The sequence below is a fragment of the Pelodiscus sinensis genome, chromosome 7, assembly GCF_049634645.1.
Source record: "Pelodiscus sinensis isolate JC-2024 chromosome 7, ASM4963464v1, whole genome shotgun sequence".
NCBI lineage: Eukaryota > Metazoa > Chordata > Testudines > Trionychidae > Pelodiscus > Pelodiscus sinensis.
Window position 1 is genome coordinate 39329959 of NC_134717.1, and position 23277 is coordinate 39353235.

A 23277-nucleotide genomic window follows, 5' to 3' on the forward strand; every position below is an offset into this window, starting at 1 on the left:
ACTAGTTTGAAGCCTGATACCCATTCCTTTCCTTTGGTGTCCTCTAGTCCTTCTTTATGGGAACTAATGAAGAACTTTTCTGTATGCACTGTCTCCAGCCAACTCCTGCTTTTAGAGACCTCTATCCTGTCCCCCCTCCATCTCCTCTTTTCTAAGCTGAAAAGTCCCAGTCTCTTTAGCCTCTCTTCATATGGGACCTGTTCCCAACCCCTGATCATTTTAGTTGCCCTCCCCTCTCCCAGCCTCTCTGGGTATGTCTACACTACCCCCCTAGTTCGAACTAGGGGGGTAATGTATGCATACCGAACTTGCTAATGAAGCCCGGGATTTGAATTTCCCGGGCTTCATTAGCATAAAGCCGGCTTTTAAAAATGGCGGCGCCGGCTTTATGCTAATGAAGCCCAGGAAATTCAAATCCCGGGCTTCATTAGCAAGTTCGGTATGCATACATTACCCCCCTAGTTCGTACTAGGGGGTAGTGTAGACATACCCTCTCTTCCTCTCTCTCACCTCCTTTTCCCAGTCTCCCCCAGTTTTGTTCAATAAAGACAGATTCCATTTTGGAAGACACGTTATCTTTATTTTGTACATCAAGAAGAGGGGCTAGGGAAGGGTAAGTGGAAGGAGGTGAGGGAGGAATGGGGCATGAGCCCCCGATGGGGAGGACTGGGCTGGCTATGCGGGCTTCTGGGGGTGGAAGCTCTCCTGCAGCCCCCCAATTGCTCCCTCTCCTCAGATGGCAGCCTGCGGCAAGTGCAGCCGGGCTGATGGCCGAGTGCTGTGATGTGCCCAGTGTGGGCACTCAGGGCACTCCAAGCCAGGACTGCTTTGCAAGCGGGGCACCCCTGAGAACTGTCTGTCTGGGGTGGGGGTCAGGACCCTTTAAGCACAGCCTTCGGCTAGCCTGAGACAGCATCTCCACGCTCTAAGTCCTCCTCTGATGCCCTGCCGGCACTGCTTCCGGCCATCCTTAACCCCGATCCAGGGTCCACTTAATGTGGACGCGCTAGTTCGAATTAGCAAAACGCTAATTCGAACTAGTTTTTAGTTCTAGATGCGTTAGTTCGAATTAGCTTAGTTCGAATTAACTAATTTGAACTAAGTTAGTTTGAATTAGCGCTGTAGTGTAGACGTACCCTCAGTTATTAAATGCTGTCTCAAGCAGCAACAGTGTCAGAGGGGTAGCCGTGTTAGTCTGTAACTGGAAAAACTTCAAAAAAACGACAAATAGTCTTGCAGTGCCTAAGTCTCTGAAGTGCTGTGATACTATTTGTTGTTTTTTAAGAGTTGTTTTTTTCAAGTAGCAATGACATCCTTAAATGGCTGTTTCTGCAGACGGGACATGAAAGCTTTCGGAGTTAAGGTTTCTTGCATTGAACCTGGGCTGTTCAAAACTGGATTATCCAATCGAAAAAAGATCATCCAAGAAAGGGAGACCATTTGGAAACAACTTCCTCCAGCCATAAGAAAACAATATGGAGAGGGGTATATACAGAAAGGTAAGACATTGCCTGATTATTTTGTATTGAAGGGATCAGGGCATGTGCAGTTTCAAGGTCTCTAGAAAATGGCCCAGACTTTTCTGATTTACAGGGCACATCTTTCTTCTGGCATGTCATGTATCAATGTAAGCTTACAATGCTAGATATCATAGAATATGACTATGCACAAAATAACCATTATTTGGTTCCCCCTGCCTGTACTTCCTTATGCTTTCATCTGAGTTTTGAATGTTGCGTGGCATGTGACCCTTAAACAAACAAGCCTGCAAATATGCACACGTTTGACCCAAAGATGTAAGCCAAAACCAATGAGAGGGGGAGGGGTGTTTCTCCCACTGCTACCAGTTTGGGGTAATTTAAATGGCATTCTGGCAATAGGCTCTGCATGGACAGTTCACTGCATCTGCACAAAGCTCACTGCAGGACCAGCTCTTCTGACAGATTATGGCTGAATATAGCTCAAAATGGGATCTGCTCATCCAATGACCTTTGCAACTTCCCTACACCTTCCTCCCCCAGTTCCTTTCTCTATAGTTGCCTTTTGTATCTTTTCCCACATGTGACTCCTCTGTAGTCAGTGAAGCTGTGCCTATTTACATGACCACTGCACCTGGCACCAGGAACGTCTATCTCCCCTTCAGTTCTACTCCTGTATCTTCTGTCTTCTGAGGAAATGATTAATTGATTTTCCTCAGACAGCATGAGCCAGATTCTGCGCCCTTTACTCAAGTTAAGTCGTGGCTTACGCTACAGATGAAATCAATAGGATTATCCAGAGAGCAAATGACAGCTCAGCTTGAGTAAAGATGGCCCAACTCGGCCTGTAAGGTGGACCGATTTTCCCCCTTGTCCTGGGGAAAACAGAAAATGCCATTTGGCTCGGCCATGACAGAACTGAAAACTGAAGTAACCATCACAAATGCATTTTGAGGAAATAGGATAGAAGTAGTTTTCCTTTCTAGGGCCTATCACTCAAATGAAGCCTTTGATTTTTTTTTTTTTTTTTTTTTTTTGTGCAGATGCTGCAAAGAAAGAAAAGCTGACTCAGATATTTCAGAACACAGACCTCTCGCTGGCTGTGAAATGCATGGAGCATGCTCTAACGAGCATTCATCCTCACTCACGTTACACTGCTGGCTGGGATGCCAAGGTTCTTTGGATCCCCCTTTCAAACATGCCCACAGCAATACAGGACTTTATACTCCTGAGAAACAAAACAGAGCTTGCTGACCCAACTGCAGGGTGAATTCTCCTGTTGTATTTATACTTTCCCATTCAAATGGGGATGGCCCAGCTGGCTGAGTCAACAAGAACCAGCCCTTTATTTTAGCTCTGTCCCTGCTGATCCAACTGAGCCTGACACCAAGTTTTTGATATTTCTAACAGCTTTTAGAGTTCCTAGCGCTCAAAACTGCGATACAGATTATAGCTGAATTTGCAATCTTATGTAAAAGCCAGGCCACATTTATTAAAGAATCAAAGAAAAATAGAAATGTTGCAAAGAAGTGACTGATCCTGCATTTATCATCTAGCTTTAGGCGCATAAAGTGTTATGAATAATACCAAAACCACCGACTAAAAACAGTATTTCCTGTAGGATTTTTCTTTATTCTGGAAAGTAGGAACTAGAGAGTTAAAAAATGAGCAGTAATGGGGGAGGGAGGATGGCTCAATTTTTGGATGCTCACCTTATGAAATCTTAAAGATGCCACATTTGCAGTCAATGCTGAGCACCTCATTCAACTTCAGCCCTGTAACTTTTGAAAAATGTAGGCCTTTTGAAAAATGATTGCCTTACTTCCAAGCCAAGAGACAACAACCTTGGTTTTGCAAAGTGCTGAGGGAGTGACTCCTTCAAGGGGGCTTTAACTTGTGTTATAGTACCTGGGAAATGAGGGTACATAGTACATGACAGGAGGAGCTCCTCAGTATTTTGCGTGATTGAGCTCCATTGGAATTAGGCACAAAACTTACCTAAACTCAACTGTTGAATGGTTTGCCCAGGAAGTGGTTTCTCACTGGATGGAAAACTGACCAATGTCAAAACCAAGCACTGGTGAGTTTGTTGTGACATGACTTGGCTAAACATTAAGCCATCCAGTGCCTGTCTAAACATTGCTGGTTTTCAGTTAAACATCTCTGGAGCTCGCAAGGTCTCACTCTGCTTTTTGGCTGACACTTGTATTTAGTTGTCGGTGTGGGAGTTAATTCTTATTTTGCATGAACAGAATTGCATGTGGGTTATTTCCTATAAGACCAGGTTTGAGGTGTGCTGTACATATGCCTGTGGATTCGCTATTCTTTCTGCAGTATTAATAAATAGTTCATTAAAATATTTGTCTCCTGAAGGCAATGGGACAGAGTGGCGGAAAAGCAAACAATTTTGATTTAAATCATAAGTCAGAGAGCTGCAGGATGAGCATCGACAGGCTGCCACCCAATAATCTTAGTTTAGGACTGGAGGAGCAGCTAGTTTTTGAAGCTCGAGATCAATCAATCCTTAAGTTAAGCTCATTTTTGGCCTCTGCAGAACTGAGAGCACAAGACTGTGTTTACGTGTCTCTTGTACACATCTGAATGGAGACCTTAAGATTCATATCACCTAGGAGACTTGAATTCTATTTCCAGACATTATAGGAAAGCATTTTATTTACTGAAGGAGGCCTACATTACCACTTAGGTCAATATAACTTACATCACTGAGGGGTGTGAAAAAGCCATCCTCTGAATGATGCAAGTTACAGCAATTAAGTGCTGTCCACACCAGTGCTATGTCAGCAGGAGGAACTCCTCAGCAGTGTTCCCTGTAAGCTGAGTGCTTGGGTGGCTACTCAGGCCAGATTCAAATTTCACTTGGCTGATTAGCAGAGCACCCATAGCGCCCACAGCTAGCACCATGTGTTTCTACTGATGGTGCACATCCACAAATGCCTGGATGCATATAGCAACATTTATTACACACATGGATGGAAAAAATTAAAGGGAACACTATTCCATGAAGGTGGAGTAATTATGCCCACTAATCAAGGATTAAAGCTCTGTTTGACATAAATGAGGGCATCAGTCTAGCTCGTGTGTTTTCTTGTATCTGAACGCCATATATTTTCATCATTCCATTTCCCCACCTTCAATCTATTTAGGACTCAGCCTTATTTTCCAGAAAGTCTGTCTCCTCCCATGTAGGTAACTCACCAAGAATCTGAAACATGTTAAAATGAGCCTCCCTTTGAAATTATATAGAAACTGCCTCTCCCAGTGGCTGTGAATTACAGCTGCAGAACATTTGCCTCAGACACAACTAAATATATTTCCTTTTGTCATGGACCAAATTCAGAAATGTGATTCCACACAGATACTCTTCAAATAGTTACAGCACAGAAAGAGCCACACGTCAATATCGCAATAAAACACCTATGTCAGCTGCCTCTGGCTTGTGCACCTTGGGCTGCAAGGCTATAAAGTTGCAAGGTAGATGGCTGGGATCAGCTTGGATCCTGGGCTCTGGGACCTGAGGCCTCCATCCTGACCACAGACAACAACACTTCACTTTAATAGCCCAGCAGCCCAGGTCCCATCAGCTCACATGGGCCAGACACAGGTGGGATACATCTACACTGGCAGCTTCTTGCACAAGAACAGCTGTTCTTGCGCAAAAACTTGCCTGGTGTCTACACTGCATGCACATTCTTGCGCAAGTAAATTTACAGTACAGCGTCGGAAAACAGTGAGTTATAAGATCAAGAACACATATTCCTGCGCATCCAGAAATATAATTTATGCTATCATGTGCCGAAAGTGTCCGTCTGCTATGTACATTGGACAAACGTCTCAGACATTTCGCCAAAGGATCAATGCCCACAAAACAGATATTAGACAGGATCACAAAGAAAAAACAGTTTCTTGCCATTTCAACCAGAAAGGACATTGTCTGAATGACTTAATTACCTGCATCCTGCTTCAAAAGCCTTTTAAGACTGCACTTGAAAGAGAATCCTCTGAACTGTTATTCATGCTTAAATTCAACACTTTACACCTGAGTCTGAATAAACATTCTAATTATCTTACCCATTACAAAGATAGCTTCCCCAATTATCACCTCTAATATCATTAGCTCACATTTACCTTCCCTCCCTCCCATCCCCCTTCTGTTCTGAAATTTGATTTGTCTTTTTCATATGTGTTCATTTTTTTAAATTGTATCCTTTGGTATATATGGTTGTGACAAATTTCTTACACTATTTGATCTGAGGAAGTGGGTCTGGCCCACGAAAGCTCATCACCTAATAAACCATCTTGTTAGTCTTTAAAGTGCTACATAGTCCTGTATTTTGTTTCTGCTACACCAGACTAACACGGCTACATTTCTATCACTGGAAAACAGGACTTCTGGAAGAGTTATTCCTCTCCCCATGAGGAATAAGACCTCTCATGCTAAAATGGCCATCAGAGCTTTCTTGCGCAAGAGAGCGTCCACACTGCAGTAGCTCTTGCACAAAAGCACATCTCTTGCGCAAAAGCACGTGCCAGTGTAGACGTGTTCTTGTGGAAGACTTTTTGCATAAGAACTCTTCCGCAAAACAGTTCTTGTGCAAGAAGCTGCTAGTGTAGACGTAGCCATGTTGTTTTGCTATGTAGACCTACCCTGTGCTCTTGTAACCTCTCTGACCTTTCAAAGCAGAAAGCTTGGTGACATTGGCCAGTCCGCAGAGAGTGGATCCGTTCTGCCTCCCTGATCATAAAATGCACAGCCATGAATGGTCTGTTAGTCACTCAGCAGATGAAAATGGGAATGAGAAATATTAACCTTGATCAGTAACAAGATGGAGCTGTGTCAACCAGAGTACTGGAAATCTGCAGGGTAACTCCGTCTCCTCTTTGAGACTTTTGGGTGGCCTCTGTGATTTAATCTTCTGCTGGTTTTCATCCTAGGAAGCTGCTGATACTCATTCTGTAATCAAGTTTAACTAGTACTTCTTAGACTCACATTTTGGTTGGGACTAATCTTTCACTAGCTAGGAGAAATTCTGGACTCAATAACAGCAGCAAAGGGATAGGCTGTGCCCAGCCTTGCAGAAGTTTGACATAGATCCTTCAAAGAGTGTATGCAGGGTGCTCTGCTAGCAGGCCTGCTGGTGCGTCCTACCCTAAAGGGAGCAGGAAGGTGCAATGTGAAAGTGAGACCACAGTCTTCTTCAACATTAACTTCCATGCCCATGTTGAAAATGTACCATTCATTCCTCTTTTCCCTTTTCCCTGTTGACCAGCAGCTATCCCACGATATACCTTCACCTCTCACACAGCAACTATTCTCTGGAATTTCCTAGTAGCCTCTCATGAGGGACTTCAACAAAGTCATTTTGAAACTCAATCAATTGTATTGACCAGTTTCCTTTAGTCACTGTGGAGCTGATTCTGCCAAAGAATTCTAGTAGACTAGAATGAGCATTTTCCTTCCCATAGCATATCAGACTGCAATTATTTTTTAGCTTATTAACCTGACACTAAAGTACAAATCACTCTTCTGTTACTGGCACACTGACTGCTTTTCGGTCATCTGATGTAGTGCTGATGAAGGTACTTTGATAATATTTTGCTCTCCTATAGCATCTTTCACTCTATAGCTCTCAAAGTGTTTTATAAGCGTAGGTTAATTAAGCCCCATATACTCTCTGATGCAAGTAAGTCTTTAAATGTCCACCTTACAGATCAGAAACTAGAGGCACAGAGAGGACGTGACTTGTCCAGGGTCATAAAGCAAACAAAGATAGCTCAAGGGTCCTGATTCTCACTTCCCTAACCCAGCCAATATACCACATGCCCTGTGTGATACACATATGTTAAAAATGTTCACCTCTCTCGCATGAATACTGTTGGATTCTTTTTTGCACCTGGGGATTTATACCTCTCATATCCTTTCCCAATGCCAGCCTTCGAGCTCTGTCATTCTAACTTACCTTCCTCAGACCTAGCGATTCAATGAGGAAAGAAACCCATGGAAGTGATGAGATACAACTGCTTTCAGCAATGGTGTTCTGTAGGCGACAAGCCCTCTTGAGCCAGGCTTTACACTCTTGCCACAGCCTGAGCTGGCATTGTACCTAAATAATTTCCATTCTCTTATGTTCTCTCATATTGTATGTTCCAGGGGTGAAAGGGAAACTGACAAATTAATTACCGCATCACACATGAAAACGCAACCGGTATGGAAAAGCCCCAGTCACTGCTTTGGACATGCTAAGTAGGATCTTTAAACCCCTCCACAAAGATGTCACACTGTTCAGCGTCCAGGCTCCTCAGCATAAATAATCAGTACTAAGCAAACCTGACAGCAAGGTGCTATGGGGGTCATTTTTACTATGTGTTGAATTATATGCTATGCAGGTTGACAAGTTTAGATCAGGTCATATGTGACAGACATTTTGAATCTTTGGCCAGGTCCATCCTGCCAGGCACGTATGGGGGAGCCATATACCAGTACCTTTATAGACAGAGAGAGAGAGGCGGAGTTAGAAAGAGGAAGCAGGAGAGAGAGACTATCAGACAGAGAAGAAGAAGAGGTACAACTAGAAGTAGGAATGAAAAAAGGAAGCACGTCAACAAGGGTTGTCCCACAAAACAAATGCAAACATCCCCTTTCCATCTACGCCTACAACAAAAATCAATAAAATAGCCACTCGTCTTGGGAAGGGCTCAGCAGCGTAAGGGCTGCACAAACTAGCTCTTAATTATTTTAAATACAATTTTAAATTCAATGAAATTCAGTGTAATTCACTGAATCCACCCTCACACCAAAATGCTGTATGCAAGTTCAGGATTTAAAATAAACAAATAAAGCACTGAACCATGTCTCCAGGGAAAGTCACAAATCCATAGTGCCATGGATGGTACAGTTTGAACCAGGCGTTCTAATTTAGCTAAAGACACATATATGTTTCTATAGCCAGAGAGCTCCCCATTGTCTATATACCATAGCAGCCACAGCAGCAAGCATTTTTCTTTCCAGTTTAAATTTTCACTCAGTTTGGTTCAGATCACCTTTCACAAGCAGTTTCTGCATTCGTTTCAAAATCCAGAATTGTCCAGCCCATCCTGCTGGGGCAGTTCTGCCTATATGAGGGTGGAAGAGATGTAAGCCTGAGGATTACAGAGTGAAGGACAACAAGATACTGGGAGAATCTCCAAAATGTAACACACAGGGTTTTGTGGCACCTGAGGGGGAGGGAGAAGAAATGAAAGCGAGGGGACTTTGGGCCAGCTGATAGAGGTTTGTTGGCCATCATACATCTGTATTCTTTTCCTACATGGGGATTTTCGCTTTCAGGAACTCTAAACTTTTTTTTTTTTAAGTTGCAGTCAACTTCTTAGATACATCATTTATTCTAAGGATCAGAAATCAACAATGGAGAAAAGAAATTGGCCCTAACCATGATCAAACACAAAGAATTATATGCTAATGTTTGTTTCCCTCACTTTTTGTGCCTACAATTCCAATTGATGCAAACAGACATCTGCATGTGTATAGAGCAAAAAAACAAGATTAGTTCCCAGAGGGCTAACGTCTGTTATAGTCAATGGAGGAACTCCCATTGATTGCAGTAGGAGTTGGATCAGGCCTCTAATGGGATCAGTTCTCTCTCCCTAATGAGTCTTGACAAGCTCCGTGCTTTGGGAATTACTGTATTTAGGCCAGTAAAGCTTAGACAATCTAGGTGGGCTACACAGACATTTAGAATACACATACGATTATTTCCTGGTAAGAGGCTAAAATAGAGTCATCAGAATGTAAGTCATAATCAACAGCAGGGAATTGTACCAGGCTTGTCAGCTATTGTACAGCAATCACACGGTCCCACAGAGAACAGAATCTATGTTGAAACTATCAGCAAGGTGTCACGGTGCAGATCATACTGAAAAGCTTCGTGAATTAAAATTCGCAACAACTTCTTCACTCCAGCTCCAGCTGTAACCGGCAACAGACACTCTGTTCTCCTGGAATCTTATAATGAGCTTGCAGATGTCTCCCCAGAATGTAAGTACCAGCACAAGAACACAGCTAATGTTTAAAACTACGGGCTACCTGAATTTACAGACTAGCTAAGAAAACAATTTACAGTGGGAAAGAGGTGGCAAAGTGAGACTTAAGTCACTACTTTTCCAGAAATATTTCTAGAAATTGTTATTTAACTAACCAGATATGGATTCTGCATAAAACACATTATTGACTTGAGGCCTGCAGACGAGAATCATTTTGTGTTTCACACGGTGTCTTGTTGGCTATTGCAGTCCGAGCATGAAAGGTGTGTGCGTGTGTGGGGGGCATCTATGGCTTTTGAAAAATGATATGATTACCCCAATGGCCTGCTAGGAATATAAATATGAGAAAGGATTGCAGGTACTAGGCTCAATATTTTAGCATCTCTTCCCTGTTTTAATGCCATTTATGGTTGATTAGAATGTAACATTTTGGCGATCTACATAAATTTTAAAAACCAAAAGAATTCTGAACTCTAGAAGAAAGGGTTTTTTTTGGGGGGGAGGGAGAGAATTGTCATTTAACTACTTCAAGGATTTATAAAAGTTAATCAAACACATTTCTCTCAAATTAATTCCTTTTTAAAAAATGCTATGAAATACTAACAATAAACACTCAGAGGTTCAATCTGGCTGCTTAGTGTGAGGCACTTAAAACCAAATTTTGGAACTTGAGGCTATGATTAGGCTGCAGGCTTCTTTCGGAAGAAGCTTTTCCGGAAGAGATCTTCCAGAAAAACTTCTTTCAAAAGAGTGCATCCACACAGCAAAAGCACATCGAAAAAGCGATTTGCTTTTTTCGAAAGATAGTGTCCACATTGATTGGATGCTGTCTCACATTTGCATTGTGATTACTATGGATGGAGTGGCCACCAGAGCACCTGTGTTTTTTCCTGGAGACCTCTTCTTTTGGAAAAAAAAAAAAAAAAAAAAAAAACCCTCTTCGCCATCCACAAAGCTCTTCTGAAAGAGCTTTTTCAGAAAAAGGCTTCTTCCTCGTAGAAAGAGGTTTATCACTGTCAGAAAAGCACCTCTATTTTTTTGACTTTCTATTGAAAAAAATGCCATTGCAGTGTGGACCTAAGTGTAGATGGCCATTTTTCCAAAAAAAATCTGCAGTATAGACATACCCTAAGTCATAGCAGACTTCAAAGGTGCTGAGCAGCCCATCAAAATCATTGTGAGCTGCAGATGCTTGGCACTTTTGGAAAACAGACCTTTTCCGTTCAGGTGACCACTAATGGATTTGGGCATTTAGCTTATATAACAGAGCGTCAGTTTAATTCTTGCACCCCTACCCCTCCCCCCCCCAGCACAAATCCAAAGCCAACCCATGCCAATAAGAAGCATGTGTGAGTGTGTATTGTCACCAGGAAGGAGGATGTTGCTGTATATTTAGGTATGCGATAATGAGCACTGTGGCAACTTGTGCTCTTGAAATCCTCTCTCTCACAATGAAGTTAGGTTGATCTGTGATCCGGTCAGCACAGCGGTAGGCATTTCCATTCATTTTTTACTACTTGTTTAGAGAGGAGCTAGTGAGCCAGACAACAGATTCAGATATTGCTCTGAAGTCCAGCCTTGCTCGAAGAGCAGAGGTTAAAGAAAGCAGATTGTGAGCACCAGCTGACATTTACAAAGCACACAACAAAGGAGTCAGCACACTCACCAGGAGAGCCCATACATTTCTGTTCTCTCCCAGTGTTTCTGGAAGAAGCACTGTAGGTGGCAAGAAGCAGATGATCATACCGAATTGCACTTCTTTGCAGCAGACTTTTTTCTCCGGCAGTGCTCTCAGTAATCAGGAATGTTCACAAAAGGAGACAACTGTGGCTAGTGAGTGCCATGCTTTTTTTCGTCCTGAAACATGCCAATCACCTGCAGACTAGTGAGAAAGACAAGGGAAGCTGCATCTTAAAAATAATGGAAAACTATTGACAAGGAAATTTAGAGAAAGGCTCGGCCAACATGCATATTTTTCACAGACACCACTCAAACTGTGGTCAAGCACCTAACTCTGTGCCCCATTTTACTCATAAGAAGACAAAAATCTGGAACGAGACACAAAGCTTTTATATGAGTTGTGTTTAAGTTGGAGATAGAATCAATAGATTGACTGCATTCATTTTCCAGATCTTTAACATTATTTGCTTGTAGGCCTTGCTTTCCAACTCAGCGCAGATAGGAATTTTGGCTTCCATACTTTTCCTCCTTATTTGCTGGCTCATACGAGACAGTCTTATTGTGAAAGACCTGAATGGAAAGCATGTCTTCATAACTGGATGTGACAGTGGGTTTGGGAACTTGCTGGCTAAACAACTTGACCGAAGAGGATTCCACGTCATTGCTGCATGTCTGACAGAAAAGGGAAGCCAAGAACTCCTGGCCTGCACATCCCTCTCACTGAAAACTGTGATACTGAACTTAACTGACTCCAGCAGCATTGATAATGCAGTGGAGTTTGTGAGACAAGAGACAGATGGCGAAAGTAAGTAGAATAGCCGGCAGTCCATACAAACATTAAATATATCCAAGTATAAAGCAGAACAGTTCTGATAGTAACCTTACATAATAACCGTGCAAGATCATTTCTTATGCTGATTACAGCTGTATTTGCTTCAGTGCTATGAGTCTATCTAATTAGGTATTGATTAGCACCAAACCCTATGGTTTCAAAAGTGTGTTATGTTCCAAAAGCCAGTTTCAATTGTTGTGTTTGCCTCTAGCATTTATTAGTCAGGGACATCTAAATATAAAATTTCTTTGCTATTTTATAAATCAGAAAATATACTTGTATATGTTTTTAAATCTCACTCAGCTGCAGATAAAGAACTCAGCGTATGGAAGTGCTAATCAGAACTTCGTTGGCCTACCTAAGCAATCAATCACCCTAGTCAATTAAAAATGCCTGGCAGAGTTCACACTCTCCTTTTAGGAAAGCAAAGGGTTGTTGTTTTCTCTGTCAGCAAGTCTGATGTTTGTTATGCACACATAATGATGGTACTAACTCTAGCAATCAAATAGGAGCATTGTCCAAATTCCATTTGCAACGTCACTACAGTGCTTTGTACCACAAAGTGCTATAGCTGTGAGTGTAATAATGTGAAAGAGGGAAGAAAATGTGTCTCTGAATACTCAAGAACAGAAAGTTTAGATCATTCCTTGGCTTCTGCTTTTGGCAGAAAATGTTAAAAAGTCTGTCTTGGTTCCTAATCAATGAATTTTTCTGCTATGGCAAGACATCCATTCCTGTCTTAACTTCACATTGGCACAAGGAATAAGACACTGAGCACAAACTAGTTATTGTGAGTAGGCCACGGAGGAACAAAACAACTTTTTTTGGCTGAAGAAAGTATATAGTTGTAACTGGTACCTCAAAGCTGGTAAAGGTGATCAATGAGATCCAACAGCAAAGCAAAACATTTTTACTCATAAGGCTTTTCTCATGTTTAAATAATCAGTTGATAATTTCAGTTGTTTCTAAGGGTAAAAATTAATTAAATCACAGTCTTGTTCTTTTGTGGACTGTGTTACCTTCAGTGGCGGGACTAGGAAAAAAATAACCACAATGCCTCTCCAGGGACTTTGCTGAACTGTGGTCTTAGCCTAGCCTACATGGGGCAGGCAACACTCACTGTAACCCTCACTCTAGCCATGTAAGCAAAGATGCCAAGCATTAAATTAGCAGGGTGTCTACACTATTCTCTTTCTCTAAAAGCAGCCCATCCTGAGCTGGGTGCTGTAGGCACTTTAATCACATGGCACTAATACATTCAGACATCAATCCCAAAGCACCTGACAAAGATGGAGAAGCACTATTATCGCTGTTTCCCAGATGGGGTAACCGGGGCACAGAAAGCGCCAGGATCACTTAGTGTATGTCTGCACGGCAGAGGAGAGCAAGGCACCAAGTCCCAGTAGGCAAACTCATGACAGCGAGGCTCCCTCTCACGTACAAAAACAGCTGTGGGCATGTTGCAGCACCGGTGGCATGGGCTAGCTCTGCCAGTGAAGCACTGTCACTAAGGGCATGTCTACATAGCAGGGCTAAAGCTGAAATAAGCTATGCTAACGTGAGCTACATCTGTTGCGTAGCTTAAGTGGAAATAGCTTATTTCGGCTTTTGCGCTGTCTACACAGCAGGAAGTCCGAGTTGGAGCACTCTTCTTCCGACGTCCTTTACTCCTTGCAAATTGAGGATGGTAGGAGTCAGAGTAAGAAGGCCTCCAGCTCGCCATAATTTTGACCTAATGTGTGCTTGCTGTGTAGTCGCAGACTATGATATTTTGGAATAACATCAGCTATTCCACAATAACCCTGCTGTGTAGACACAGCCATAGCTATTTTTAGCAAGTTCCACTAGCAGTAGTCTCTCTCCCCAGGCTGGAAGGTTCAGGCTCACCTGCAGGGTACATATGCCCTTTTGATATAGTACTGAGACCTGGGCGGTAACTGCACCAATGTAAATCATATCTCCATTAATATTTTACCTAGTTCTAATCCAGAACCATTGACTTAGGTATTAGGAAGGTGAAAGTTTGCCATTTGTACAGTGTAAATTCAAATAGTCATAAAGAAACCCAGCCAGATACTCATCTTGTTAAACTGTGTGCAAAATGTGAATGCTCTCAGTCTATTGCTATGTCATGTCTCCAACCCGCTCACTGCTGTAATACTGGCACTTACTGTTTTTGTAATAATCTCAGGCCTCTTTGGCTTGGTAAATAATGCTGGAACAGCAACACCAATGGCACCCACCGACTGGCTGCAGATTGACGATTTCCATGCAATTCTGGATGTTAACCTGGTGGGGTTGATTGAAATCACCCTGAAGCTCCTGCCGCTTTTGAAAAGGGCTAATGGAAGAGTGGTCAATGTTGCCAGTGTTATGGGACGATTGGCATTTTTAGGTGGTGGCTACTGCTTGTCCAAGTGGGGCGTGGAAGCTTTCTCAGACATCTTACGGTGAGTGTCTAGAGATGGATTTGTGGCTCTCATCTTGAATTTCAGATGCTCTAAGTTTGCAGCTGTTTGAATCTGAGGCTGCAGTTTAGTTCATAGAAGGTTAGAGACCAGCTGAGAAAAACCAGCAGAGTGAACATCTCAGATGTCTTACTGTATATAAGGCTGCCTTCAACAGCTGGCACCCTCTTGTGGCTGTGTGGGTACTACCCTGAGTTTGGTTCAGTTTCTCCCCTTCACATAGTCAATATGGATTTCTTGTTATGATCCCAGCCATGCCCTTATTAGTCTCTAGCCTTTATGGGGTAATAAAGTGCCAGTAGTGCTGAGGGCCTAGTGAAGGGCAGACTGTTCTAGGCCCTGTCGGTTTAGGCTCTGTCCCATTGCAGTCAATGGTGCTATTCAAATTTACAGTCTCCTCTCCACAGGCAGGGAGAGTTGGTAAAATAGACGGGGAGCCACTGTGAACATTCTTATGAAGCAGAATATGCTCCAAGAGCCAAAGTTAGTGGCTGATGTTCAGGTGTGTTCAATTCCATTGCATAGTTTGGAATAGCACATGAACGAGTCAGCTCCCCAAAAGTCTCTGAAGCTGCTCCCATAGGGAGAAAGGGAATTTTCATGGTGAAGGAGCTGAACTGCAGTGCAAAATATATACTGTAAATGTCTGTTCCCTTTCCTATTAATTAACAGCAAATGAATTAACCTTCAGCCCATGAACATTTGGCCAATGAAATCTACTGAGACTTGTACTCCTGTCATATACTTCTGCCTACCTGTGTTTTGTTTTCAGATTCCTTCAGGTTGTTAATGACAACACAAGAAGATTATAACAGAGCAGCTGTAATGGAAAATTTTTCTTTGTGTTGTACATCTTTGCATAGAGATGTACAGCGTTTCAGCTAGATGTGTGGTTCACATGAATTTGGGAGTTTCCTTGATCCTCGTGGTTTCTAAGCAAACTACACTGAGGCAGCATTTAGAATATTTGCTGCTGCTGTTCTATTGTAGCTGTACTGTATATTCTTCTGTACGGTGCAACAAAAAAACAATATGCCACATCATAAAGCCAATTTGCACTTTTTTGACATTTTTACATAATCAGAAAGAAATCAACATTCCACCTTAAGGTACACACCTTCCCTTTGGTTATTACATAGCCAAATATTTGAAAGGTCATGTAATTGTTTGGGTGAGCCAGGATGAAACCATTTGTTACTGGGTTTTATTTCTATTCCAGGAGGGACATGCAGCATTTTGGAGTGAAGGTGAGCATAATTGAGCCAGGATGCTTTCAGACTGGAATAACTAGTTCTGAGGCCATTGAGAGAGACCTGCTAAGACTTTGGAATCAATTAACTCCTGAGGTCAGAGAATCCTATGGCGATCAATACTTTGTTGAGTGTAAGTACGAATACTTAACATCACTGGACTGGAATATATTTAGTGGATTTGGCTACCCTTAGTCACAGGCTGACCGTTATCTCCTTTGACATATCTTCTTTGAACTTTCCTGTTCAAGTGAAGGGCCTAGTCTCTTGGGTCATATCTACACTGCAGTGTTATTTTGGAATAACTGACGTTATTCCGAAATAACATAATGCACGTCTACACAGCCAACCTTTATTTTGAAATAATGTCAAGCTGGAGGACTTCTTACTCTGACTCCTGCAATCCCTCATTCCACAAGGAGTAAGGGAAGTCGAAGGAAGAGTGTCTCCACAATTCTGATCAACAGAATTGCTCCATGAGGTGAACAAATTGGTTAGCCTTGGCTTTTCTCACCAATTACAACGAAGTATTCCTTGAGACTAGGGGGTTGTCACACGTCTTTGCTTTGCAGGACATGCCTCACTCATTGAGGAAGTTCATCACAATGTTAAACAGTCAATATACTTCCCAATGCTTTATAGAATAGCTTTTTTTCATAGGATTTTCATAGGATTTAGGACATAGGATTTCCTCTTCTGCTGCAAGATTTTCTGTTCTTTTGCAGATTAGTTTTGAGTTATTCTTACAGAGTACAAGAATATTTACAGACAATTAGAGGGCCTGAGAAAGTTTGACGGAAGAAAGTTGAGTTTACTGATTAAATATAGTTAATTCAGGCTACAAAAGGCAGGGAGATAAACAGCAAAATCTGGGAACATATGTACAATGTACAAAGCCTGTAGTTTCATAGATTATTTATGAACATTTACTGAACATTTGTTTCTGAGCAGTAAACAAGCAACTATTACTAGCATAAAATAGAGCTATTTCTAAAGCTTTACAATACAGTTAACAGTGGCATTGGAGTGTGGAGAGTTCTATAGCTCTTCTTTTTCTTTACATCGTTTTAGCTGTCAACCATTCTAAAATATTTTAGAGAATGTTTCATAAGCATTCAAGGGTTTATTTTCTTCCTTGCAGATGTAAAAGCTCAAAGATTGTCAATGAAAAGATTGTGCGACTCTGATATTTCTAAAGTCACAAACTGCATGGAGCATGCCCTGATAGCAAAATACCCCAGGACACGCTATGGGCCTGGATGGGATGCAAAGTTCTTTTGGCTGCCCCTCTCCTATGCACCAACTCTTCTCTCTGATACGATGCTGAGTATGCTGCTTCCAACTCCAGCAGCCAGTAGAAAATCAGTATCCAGAGTTCCACTTGTTTAATATTTAGTACCACCAAAGTGGTGACTGGCTGATTTTGAAAAGAATACTACTCTCTTCCCTACACCTCCCTGACTGCTTTAATTCTCCTCGGCAAGCACTTTGATTTTATTGAATTTCAGTCTGAAAAGAATGTTTTACTATGCTCTATTCCTCAGAGATATATTTCAAAATAACATTCTCCTCCAGAGCTGGTCAAATAGTATTTGCCAGACAAAAAGTTTGATGACTTTGGGCTTTTTATATCTTGAATCAGTTCTGTTATATGCAAATCTATTCTGTTCTTAAAGCTGGACCAAATACCAGCCTATGAATTATAACATGCTGTTATGCAAAGTGCAGCATTGTTAATCCATGTATTCCAGGGGGATCGCTCTATAAGGACGCATTTACTCAAGAACTGATACAGCTATTCTTGCTGAATATGGGTATTTGACTGAATCATGCACACCAGCTGCTGAACTTCACAAAGCTGTGAATTCTAAGGACTTAAACTTGATCCAATTAAAGTAAACCCCTAGCATTTGAAAAATATCCATGACATTTCTCTCCAGTGCTCAACCACATCTATCTTCCTATTTACCATTCAATAGTCAGCTACTATAATGGAGATGATGCAGAGGTTATTTCAACAATATGTGATACAAGTCATGAGAAATCACAGCCAACTGGTATCTATTACTACAATATTTATACATTAACTTTATTCCGTACAACTTTATTATCTGAAAAATAATATATATGTACATGATGCCTTTTATCCTAGAGATCCCTCGGGGGTTTACATTTCACTCTGAGGTGAAGCAGGTCATTTTGTTTACGCTCTTGTTGATTAATAATACTATATTCAATGCACTCAGCACTGTAAAATGCCACTTGAGATTACAAAGCCTCTTGCAATTATAATATGAAGCACACTAAAGTTTATTCCCTAATAAACCGCTGGTCATTGGCTAATATGATGGTGTGCATGGTGGTTAGAAAACTGATAGGGTAAAGGTTTTGTTTACTAGAGATTTGAGTTGCTGATTAATGATTAATATCCAGGTCAATTAAGTTGACAAAAATATCACAGCAAGTCAGAACTTAGATGAATATGACCTTGTGAAAAAAACAACCAGATTGTAATTAATGGTCCAAATATAACACATCAAAATCCATAAACTTGCATAAAAACTAATCACTATAAAAGGCTGGTGAAAACAAAGGAACTTTGGGTTTGTCTAGCAACAACAACAAAGCCCAGATTCTCTCTCATGTTCAGTTTGGCTGCCCACTAGACTGACTTCAGCCATAATAAGGACTAGTAATTAAAACACCAGCTGGTGTGTGTGTGTGTGTGTGCGTGTGCGTGCACGCGCATATGCTGCTATTTACTCTGTATTTTTGGCATATTGCCTTGTCTCCTAAAAAAAAATATCCTGTGTGTGTTTTAGAAGCCTAACATACTGAGCTGCATGTTAAGGCTTGGGAAGATCCTCTTTGGAGTAGTCCCTTCTTTGGTAGTTCCAAAATTCTGGTCCGAAAGATTCCATGGAACTACCATGAAAAGGTTTACAAATCTGAAGTCAGATCCTCAGCTAGTATTCACTACTATAGCTCAGCTGAACTCAATGGAGCTACACCAATATATACCAGCTCCAAATCTGGCTCTTGATTTTTTCAGAATGAGGGATATTCTGTACATTCTTATACATGTTTATTTGTAAAATGCAATTTATTGTACAACTTTTGTTAAAAAGATACTGTTCATAACTTTCCAGGATGTAACAATTGCTATGTACTATAGTATATTGCATTATTTTTTAAATGGTGAATAAAACGTCTCATAGAAAAGTTGTAAAAATAATGATTTACAATATTCCAGGCCAATTTTTGGGGTGACAGGCACTCATGCAACAAAGTTAAAATTGCAAGCAACTCATGCATGAATGGAATTCATCTTCTGAAACACATTTATGTGCACATCTGCACCATCGTTAAAATCAGTTCATGATCAGGACCACACGGGTTTCATGAATTGATGGATACAAAGTAAATATAGGGTTTGGCTTGAGCAAAAATGGATGTGTTTCTTCAAAGCAAAACTCTTAACTAAGCTGCCTTTCAAAACCAACACAAAAACTGTGCCAATTATACTAGTAATATTATTCCCGCTGTCGGAGGACTAAAGCAGGTGCAGCAAGCCCTATTTTCTCTTGGAACATAGACACCAGAAAGAGCCATGTCACTCAGATAAACCATCAGTTGTCACACTGTTATTCTTGGGCCAGATGTTGAGCTTGCACAACCACAACAACAGGAACATTAGAATAATGCTTGGCTTAAGCAGTAAGACACTCCACAAGGATGCTGGGAGACAAAATATTACTATTGCAGACATTTGTTTCAACTGGAGGCATCCAATGTATTTAACAGGTGGAATTTAACACTGTCATAACAAACATGTGATGGCTTGAGAGCCTATTTTTGTGCATGAGAATTTCAAGTATCCTATTACTCTTATACACCGACATTAACCAAAATAGTGACAGACATTCATCCTCATCAGAACAGAGATCATTACTGCACAATAGGAACTCATGAAGAATATTAAGTGTTAGCAGCATGAAAATCTAGGCATTAACTGGCGTGCATTTTATCCAAGCAGTTCTACAGTTACTAATATCGTGCACTTTGGAGCACACAAATCAGAATGTGGCCTTCTATGATTAACTGGGATTGGAGAGCTATGCAGTCAGAGCTCAGGCCTGGGAACCAGACACTTTCCACCTCTAATCCCAGTATTGACTCTGACTCCTCCTATGGCCTCCAACAAGTCAGTCTCCTTGCCCCATTTTCACAGCCTGTAACTGTGAATAACAGTTTCCTACTTTAGAAGGATGTTGTGAGTATTAATGTTAATGGGAATTATTTTCATCTGATGCTTTACCAAGGTATAACTGATTTCAATAGAGCTCTGATTTACCCATCACTGTGTAACAAGGCTCAAATGTTTGGAAAGTACAAAGTATTTTTATTAGTGTCCTTTAAAGCACTACTTTTTTCAGGACTGCACTGAACGCTCCAGATTATGACAGATTTGTATGGCGCATTAGACTGAATAATCTATGGATTAAGAATATGATAAAATAACACATTTATTAGATTTATTCAGCAGCATCATTTCCAGTTATCTTTTCTAATCAAAACACATTTCCAAGTCATTACAACAAGCATTCTAAATAGGGATAGCATATATTTTGAGAACTCAGGTATAAAACAATCAACAGCAGAAGTCTCATTGATTATAAATTTAGGAGTCTGCAGTTATTTGAATAATTAGCCAGGAATGCTAAATTACATATTAAAGTACACATTCCTGCAGTGGTGCTTAGACTTTTCTTAAACAGTTCATGTTATGGAAACTAAACTGGCTACTTGATAGAAAAGCTAGCAACATGTTCAGTATATTCTAATGGAATGTTACGGAAATAACCAAAGACCTACAAAGATTGCATCAGCAGAAACTGTTTCCCTTTCTAATAATGTCCACCTCAGGAAATAAATATTCAATAAAAATTAAATTTTCCACATGAAAAAGCTGGCTCATTTTTAAATTAACCAGCATCTTTTGTACTTTGCTAGCTACTTCATTTAACAAACAGTACGAGCGGCTTCCAGAGACTCCAGCCAAGAACAGTTATTCCATTGATGATCAGGAAAAATCTCATTAATTAAGGATGAAATTACTGTATGGGACTAAAATTTAAATATATCAAATCTTCCTATGAATGTTGTTAAAAGGATTTTTTTTTACTGGAACCTAGAAGGAAAGTATATGTATTATGGATCTGGGGAGGAATTATTTAATGTCAACAGACAAAACATTGCAAAAACAACATTCTGTGCAGGTAGCCAATACACTGTGCTGAATTTCCATCTTTTCTTTAATCTGAGATATACAGAAAGAGTGAGAGAGAGAGAGAGAGAGAAGACAGATAGTCCCATTTTTACAGTAGTGTATTAAATGGGTAGTAGGGATGCACAAAACACCAGTACATGTTTAAGAAGGTGCTGTTATAAATATATGCTCCAAAAATTTCTGTAAATCAGTAAAGCTCTATATTTACCTTGATTTTTAGTTAAATCATTTATATAAAGGATTTATCCCTAAAGATGTAACAACCAATTCAGTACCAATTTCTTTTAGCTACATCAACAAACAAGATAATCTTTCAAAAATTTACAAATGTACAATATATTTATAACATTACTTTCAGAGAGCGTCAGTGCAAAGATATACATATAGTACATCATGATAATTGTTCATAAAAAATAGGAGTTGGCATTTGTCAAAAAAACAAGGCATAGCTTCAACAGACATCTCCAGCTATTAGCTAAAAGGTGTATATATTTTTTATAAAGCATTTGAATGTGAACCTTTTTCCTTCTGTTTATAAAAAATATATGTGCAAATGGGTAAATCTAATTATTCCATAACAGATTAACTAGTTATACAACAGAGTCCTCTTTAACAAGACTGGCGGTATCTTTAAATGTATCCTCTGTTGCTGTATAAGCTAAAGATGGGTCTCTCTTGAGAGTAATCTTAGGAGGCAGTGAAGGAGAGGGAGGTGAGGCATTTTTAGTGTCCTCTTGTTGTTCTTTCTCCATCTGAAACAATCACCATGAAAAAACTGGTTTAACATTTAACTGTTCAGTATAGGTTTGATTTCAGAAGTGCTAAGCACCCATCGCTCTGGTTGAAGTCAATGAGGTACACAGATACTCAGCCCCCCTGGCCACCAGCCCATATATCATTATTTAAACACCAATTTCACCTCAGCAGGCAAAGCTGAGATAATGAATTAGGACACTAGTAAGGGCTGATCCTGCCAACAATTACTCCCGCCCATGGTGCTTAACAATGAGTAATTTTATATGTATATACTCACACACTACTGTAGATAACTACTGAGCTCACTAGCCCTAAGCAAGCTTATCTCAACAGTATTTGCAAGGCCAGGCCCTTCACTCTATCATCTCTCACTCCCAGTATGGGGCAAATAGGATAAAACTTTCAAAAGCACCTACATGACTTTGAGCACAAGTCACATTATCCTCAGAGACTGAGGAGAAGTTACTTTCAATGATACTTAAGCTCCTACATAACTGATTCACTATGAAAATAGGACTTTGACTCCTAAGTCACTTAGGAACATTTTAAAAAAAGTATTCCTAGTATGAGCCGGTAGCCCCAGGAACCACGTACGTTTTGGGGGGGGTAGGGCGTAACTGGCTTTAAAACCACCTCAGCCCCTTCTCCCTGTGCTGCATGTTCTGTGCTGTGTGCCTCTTACTGATGCAGCATAGATTCTTATCCATATTAACAAATGTTAATTTATGCTTCCCATATCACAAGAACCAGCCCCATTTGTGAGCTAGGTGAAAGGTGGAGAATGAGTGAAATGTAATTAAAAAACAACAAATAGTCTGATAGCACTTTAAAGACTATCAAAACATGTAGATGGTATCATGGCTTTCGTGGGCACAGCCCACTTCTTCAGATAACCAGATGACCATTATTTTATGATGATTTTATTCTTGGTTCTGGACATCCAACACTCCGGTCATCTGAAGAAGTGGGCTGCGCCTATGAAAGCTCATGATACCATCTACATGTTTTGTTAGTCTTTAAAGTGCTACCAGATTATTTGTTGTTATTTTAAGTTTTTCCTTTTACAGACTAACTTGGCTACCGCTCTGAAGCTTTTGAGATATAATTGTTACCTCTGCATAAATTGGATTTTCAAAATTAGTACTTCGTTTCAGTTTTCTTTTGAAGAAATTCCACTTTGTTTCCTAAAAGATAAAGACAACAAAACATTACTAATATAAGCTCTTTAACTAAACAATTTTGTCCCGTTTCATTTGTAAAATGATAATGCCATTGTCGGGAGGGTTTTCAATAGCATTTCCTATTGGGTATATCTCTGAGTGAGTTTAGTCAGGAGATATATTTCTTCCTCATGTTTTATTTGTTTTTTTTTAATTCAGCTCTTTTCATTTAATTTCGCACAAGAACCGTTCTTCCTCAAGAAAAGTTTTGAGCAAAAAGGAGCCATCTACACAGCTCTTTTGTG

The 23277-nt window shown here is 40.5% G+C and overlaps 2 protein-coding genes across 7 annotated transcripts in view; one reads left to right on the forward strand and one right to left on the reverse strand.

Annotated features, from left to right (window-relative positions):
• DHRS9 (dehydrogenase/reductase 9) overlaps positions 1 to 20222 on the forward strand; it is a 30880-nt gene extending 10658 nt beyond the window's left edge. For 3 of the 4 annotated variants that reach the window (XM_025177810.2, XM_075933565.1, XM_014579872.3), the window contains 2 exons: positions 1336 to 1499; positions 2522 to 5810. In XM_025177810.2, coding sequence (XP_025033595.2) covers positions 1336 to 1499; positions 2522 to 2748 — 391 coding nt within the window. In that variant the 3' untranslated portion in view covers positions 2749 to 5810. Of the gene's footprint in view, positions 1 to 1335; positions 1500 to 2521; positions 5811 to 15735; positions 15900 to 16907 lie in introns of those variants that run through there. The other variant, XM_075933566.1, reaches the window with a different exon arrangement.
• A 52-nt stretch (positions 20223 to 20274) lies between these two features.
• The window catches only part of LRP2 (LDL receptor related protein 2), a 220123-nt gene continuing 217120 nt past the window's right edge, over positions 20275 to 23277 (reverse strand). For all 3 annotated transcript variants that reach the window (XM_075933562.1, XM_075933563.1, XM_075933560.1), the window contains exons 78-79: positions 22925 to 22996; positions 20275 to 21808 (exon numbers count right to left, since the gene is read on the reverse strand). In XM_075933562.1, the coding sequence (XP_075789677.1) occupies positions 21647 to 21808; positions 22925 to 22996 (234 nt within the window). In that variant the 3' untranslated portion in view covers positions 20275 to 21646. The remainder of the gene's footprint in view (positions 21809 to 22924; positions 22997 to 23277) is intronic.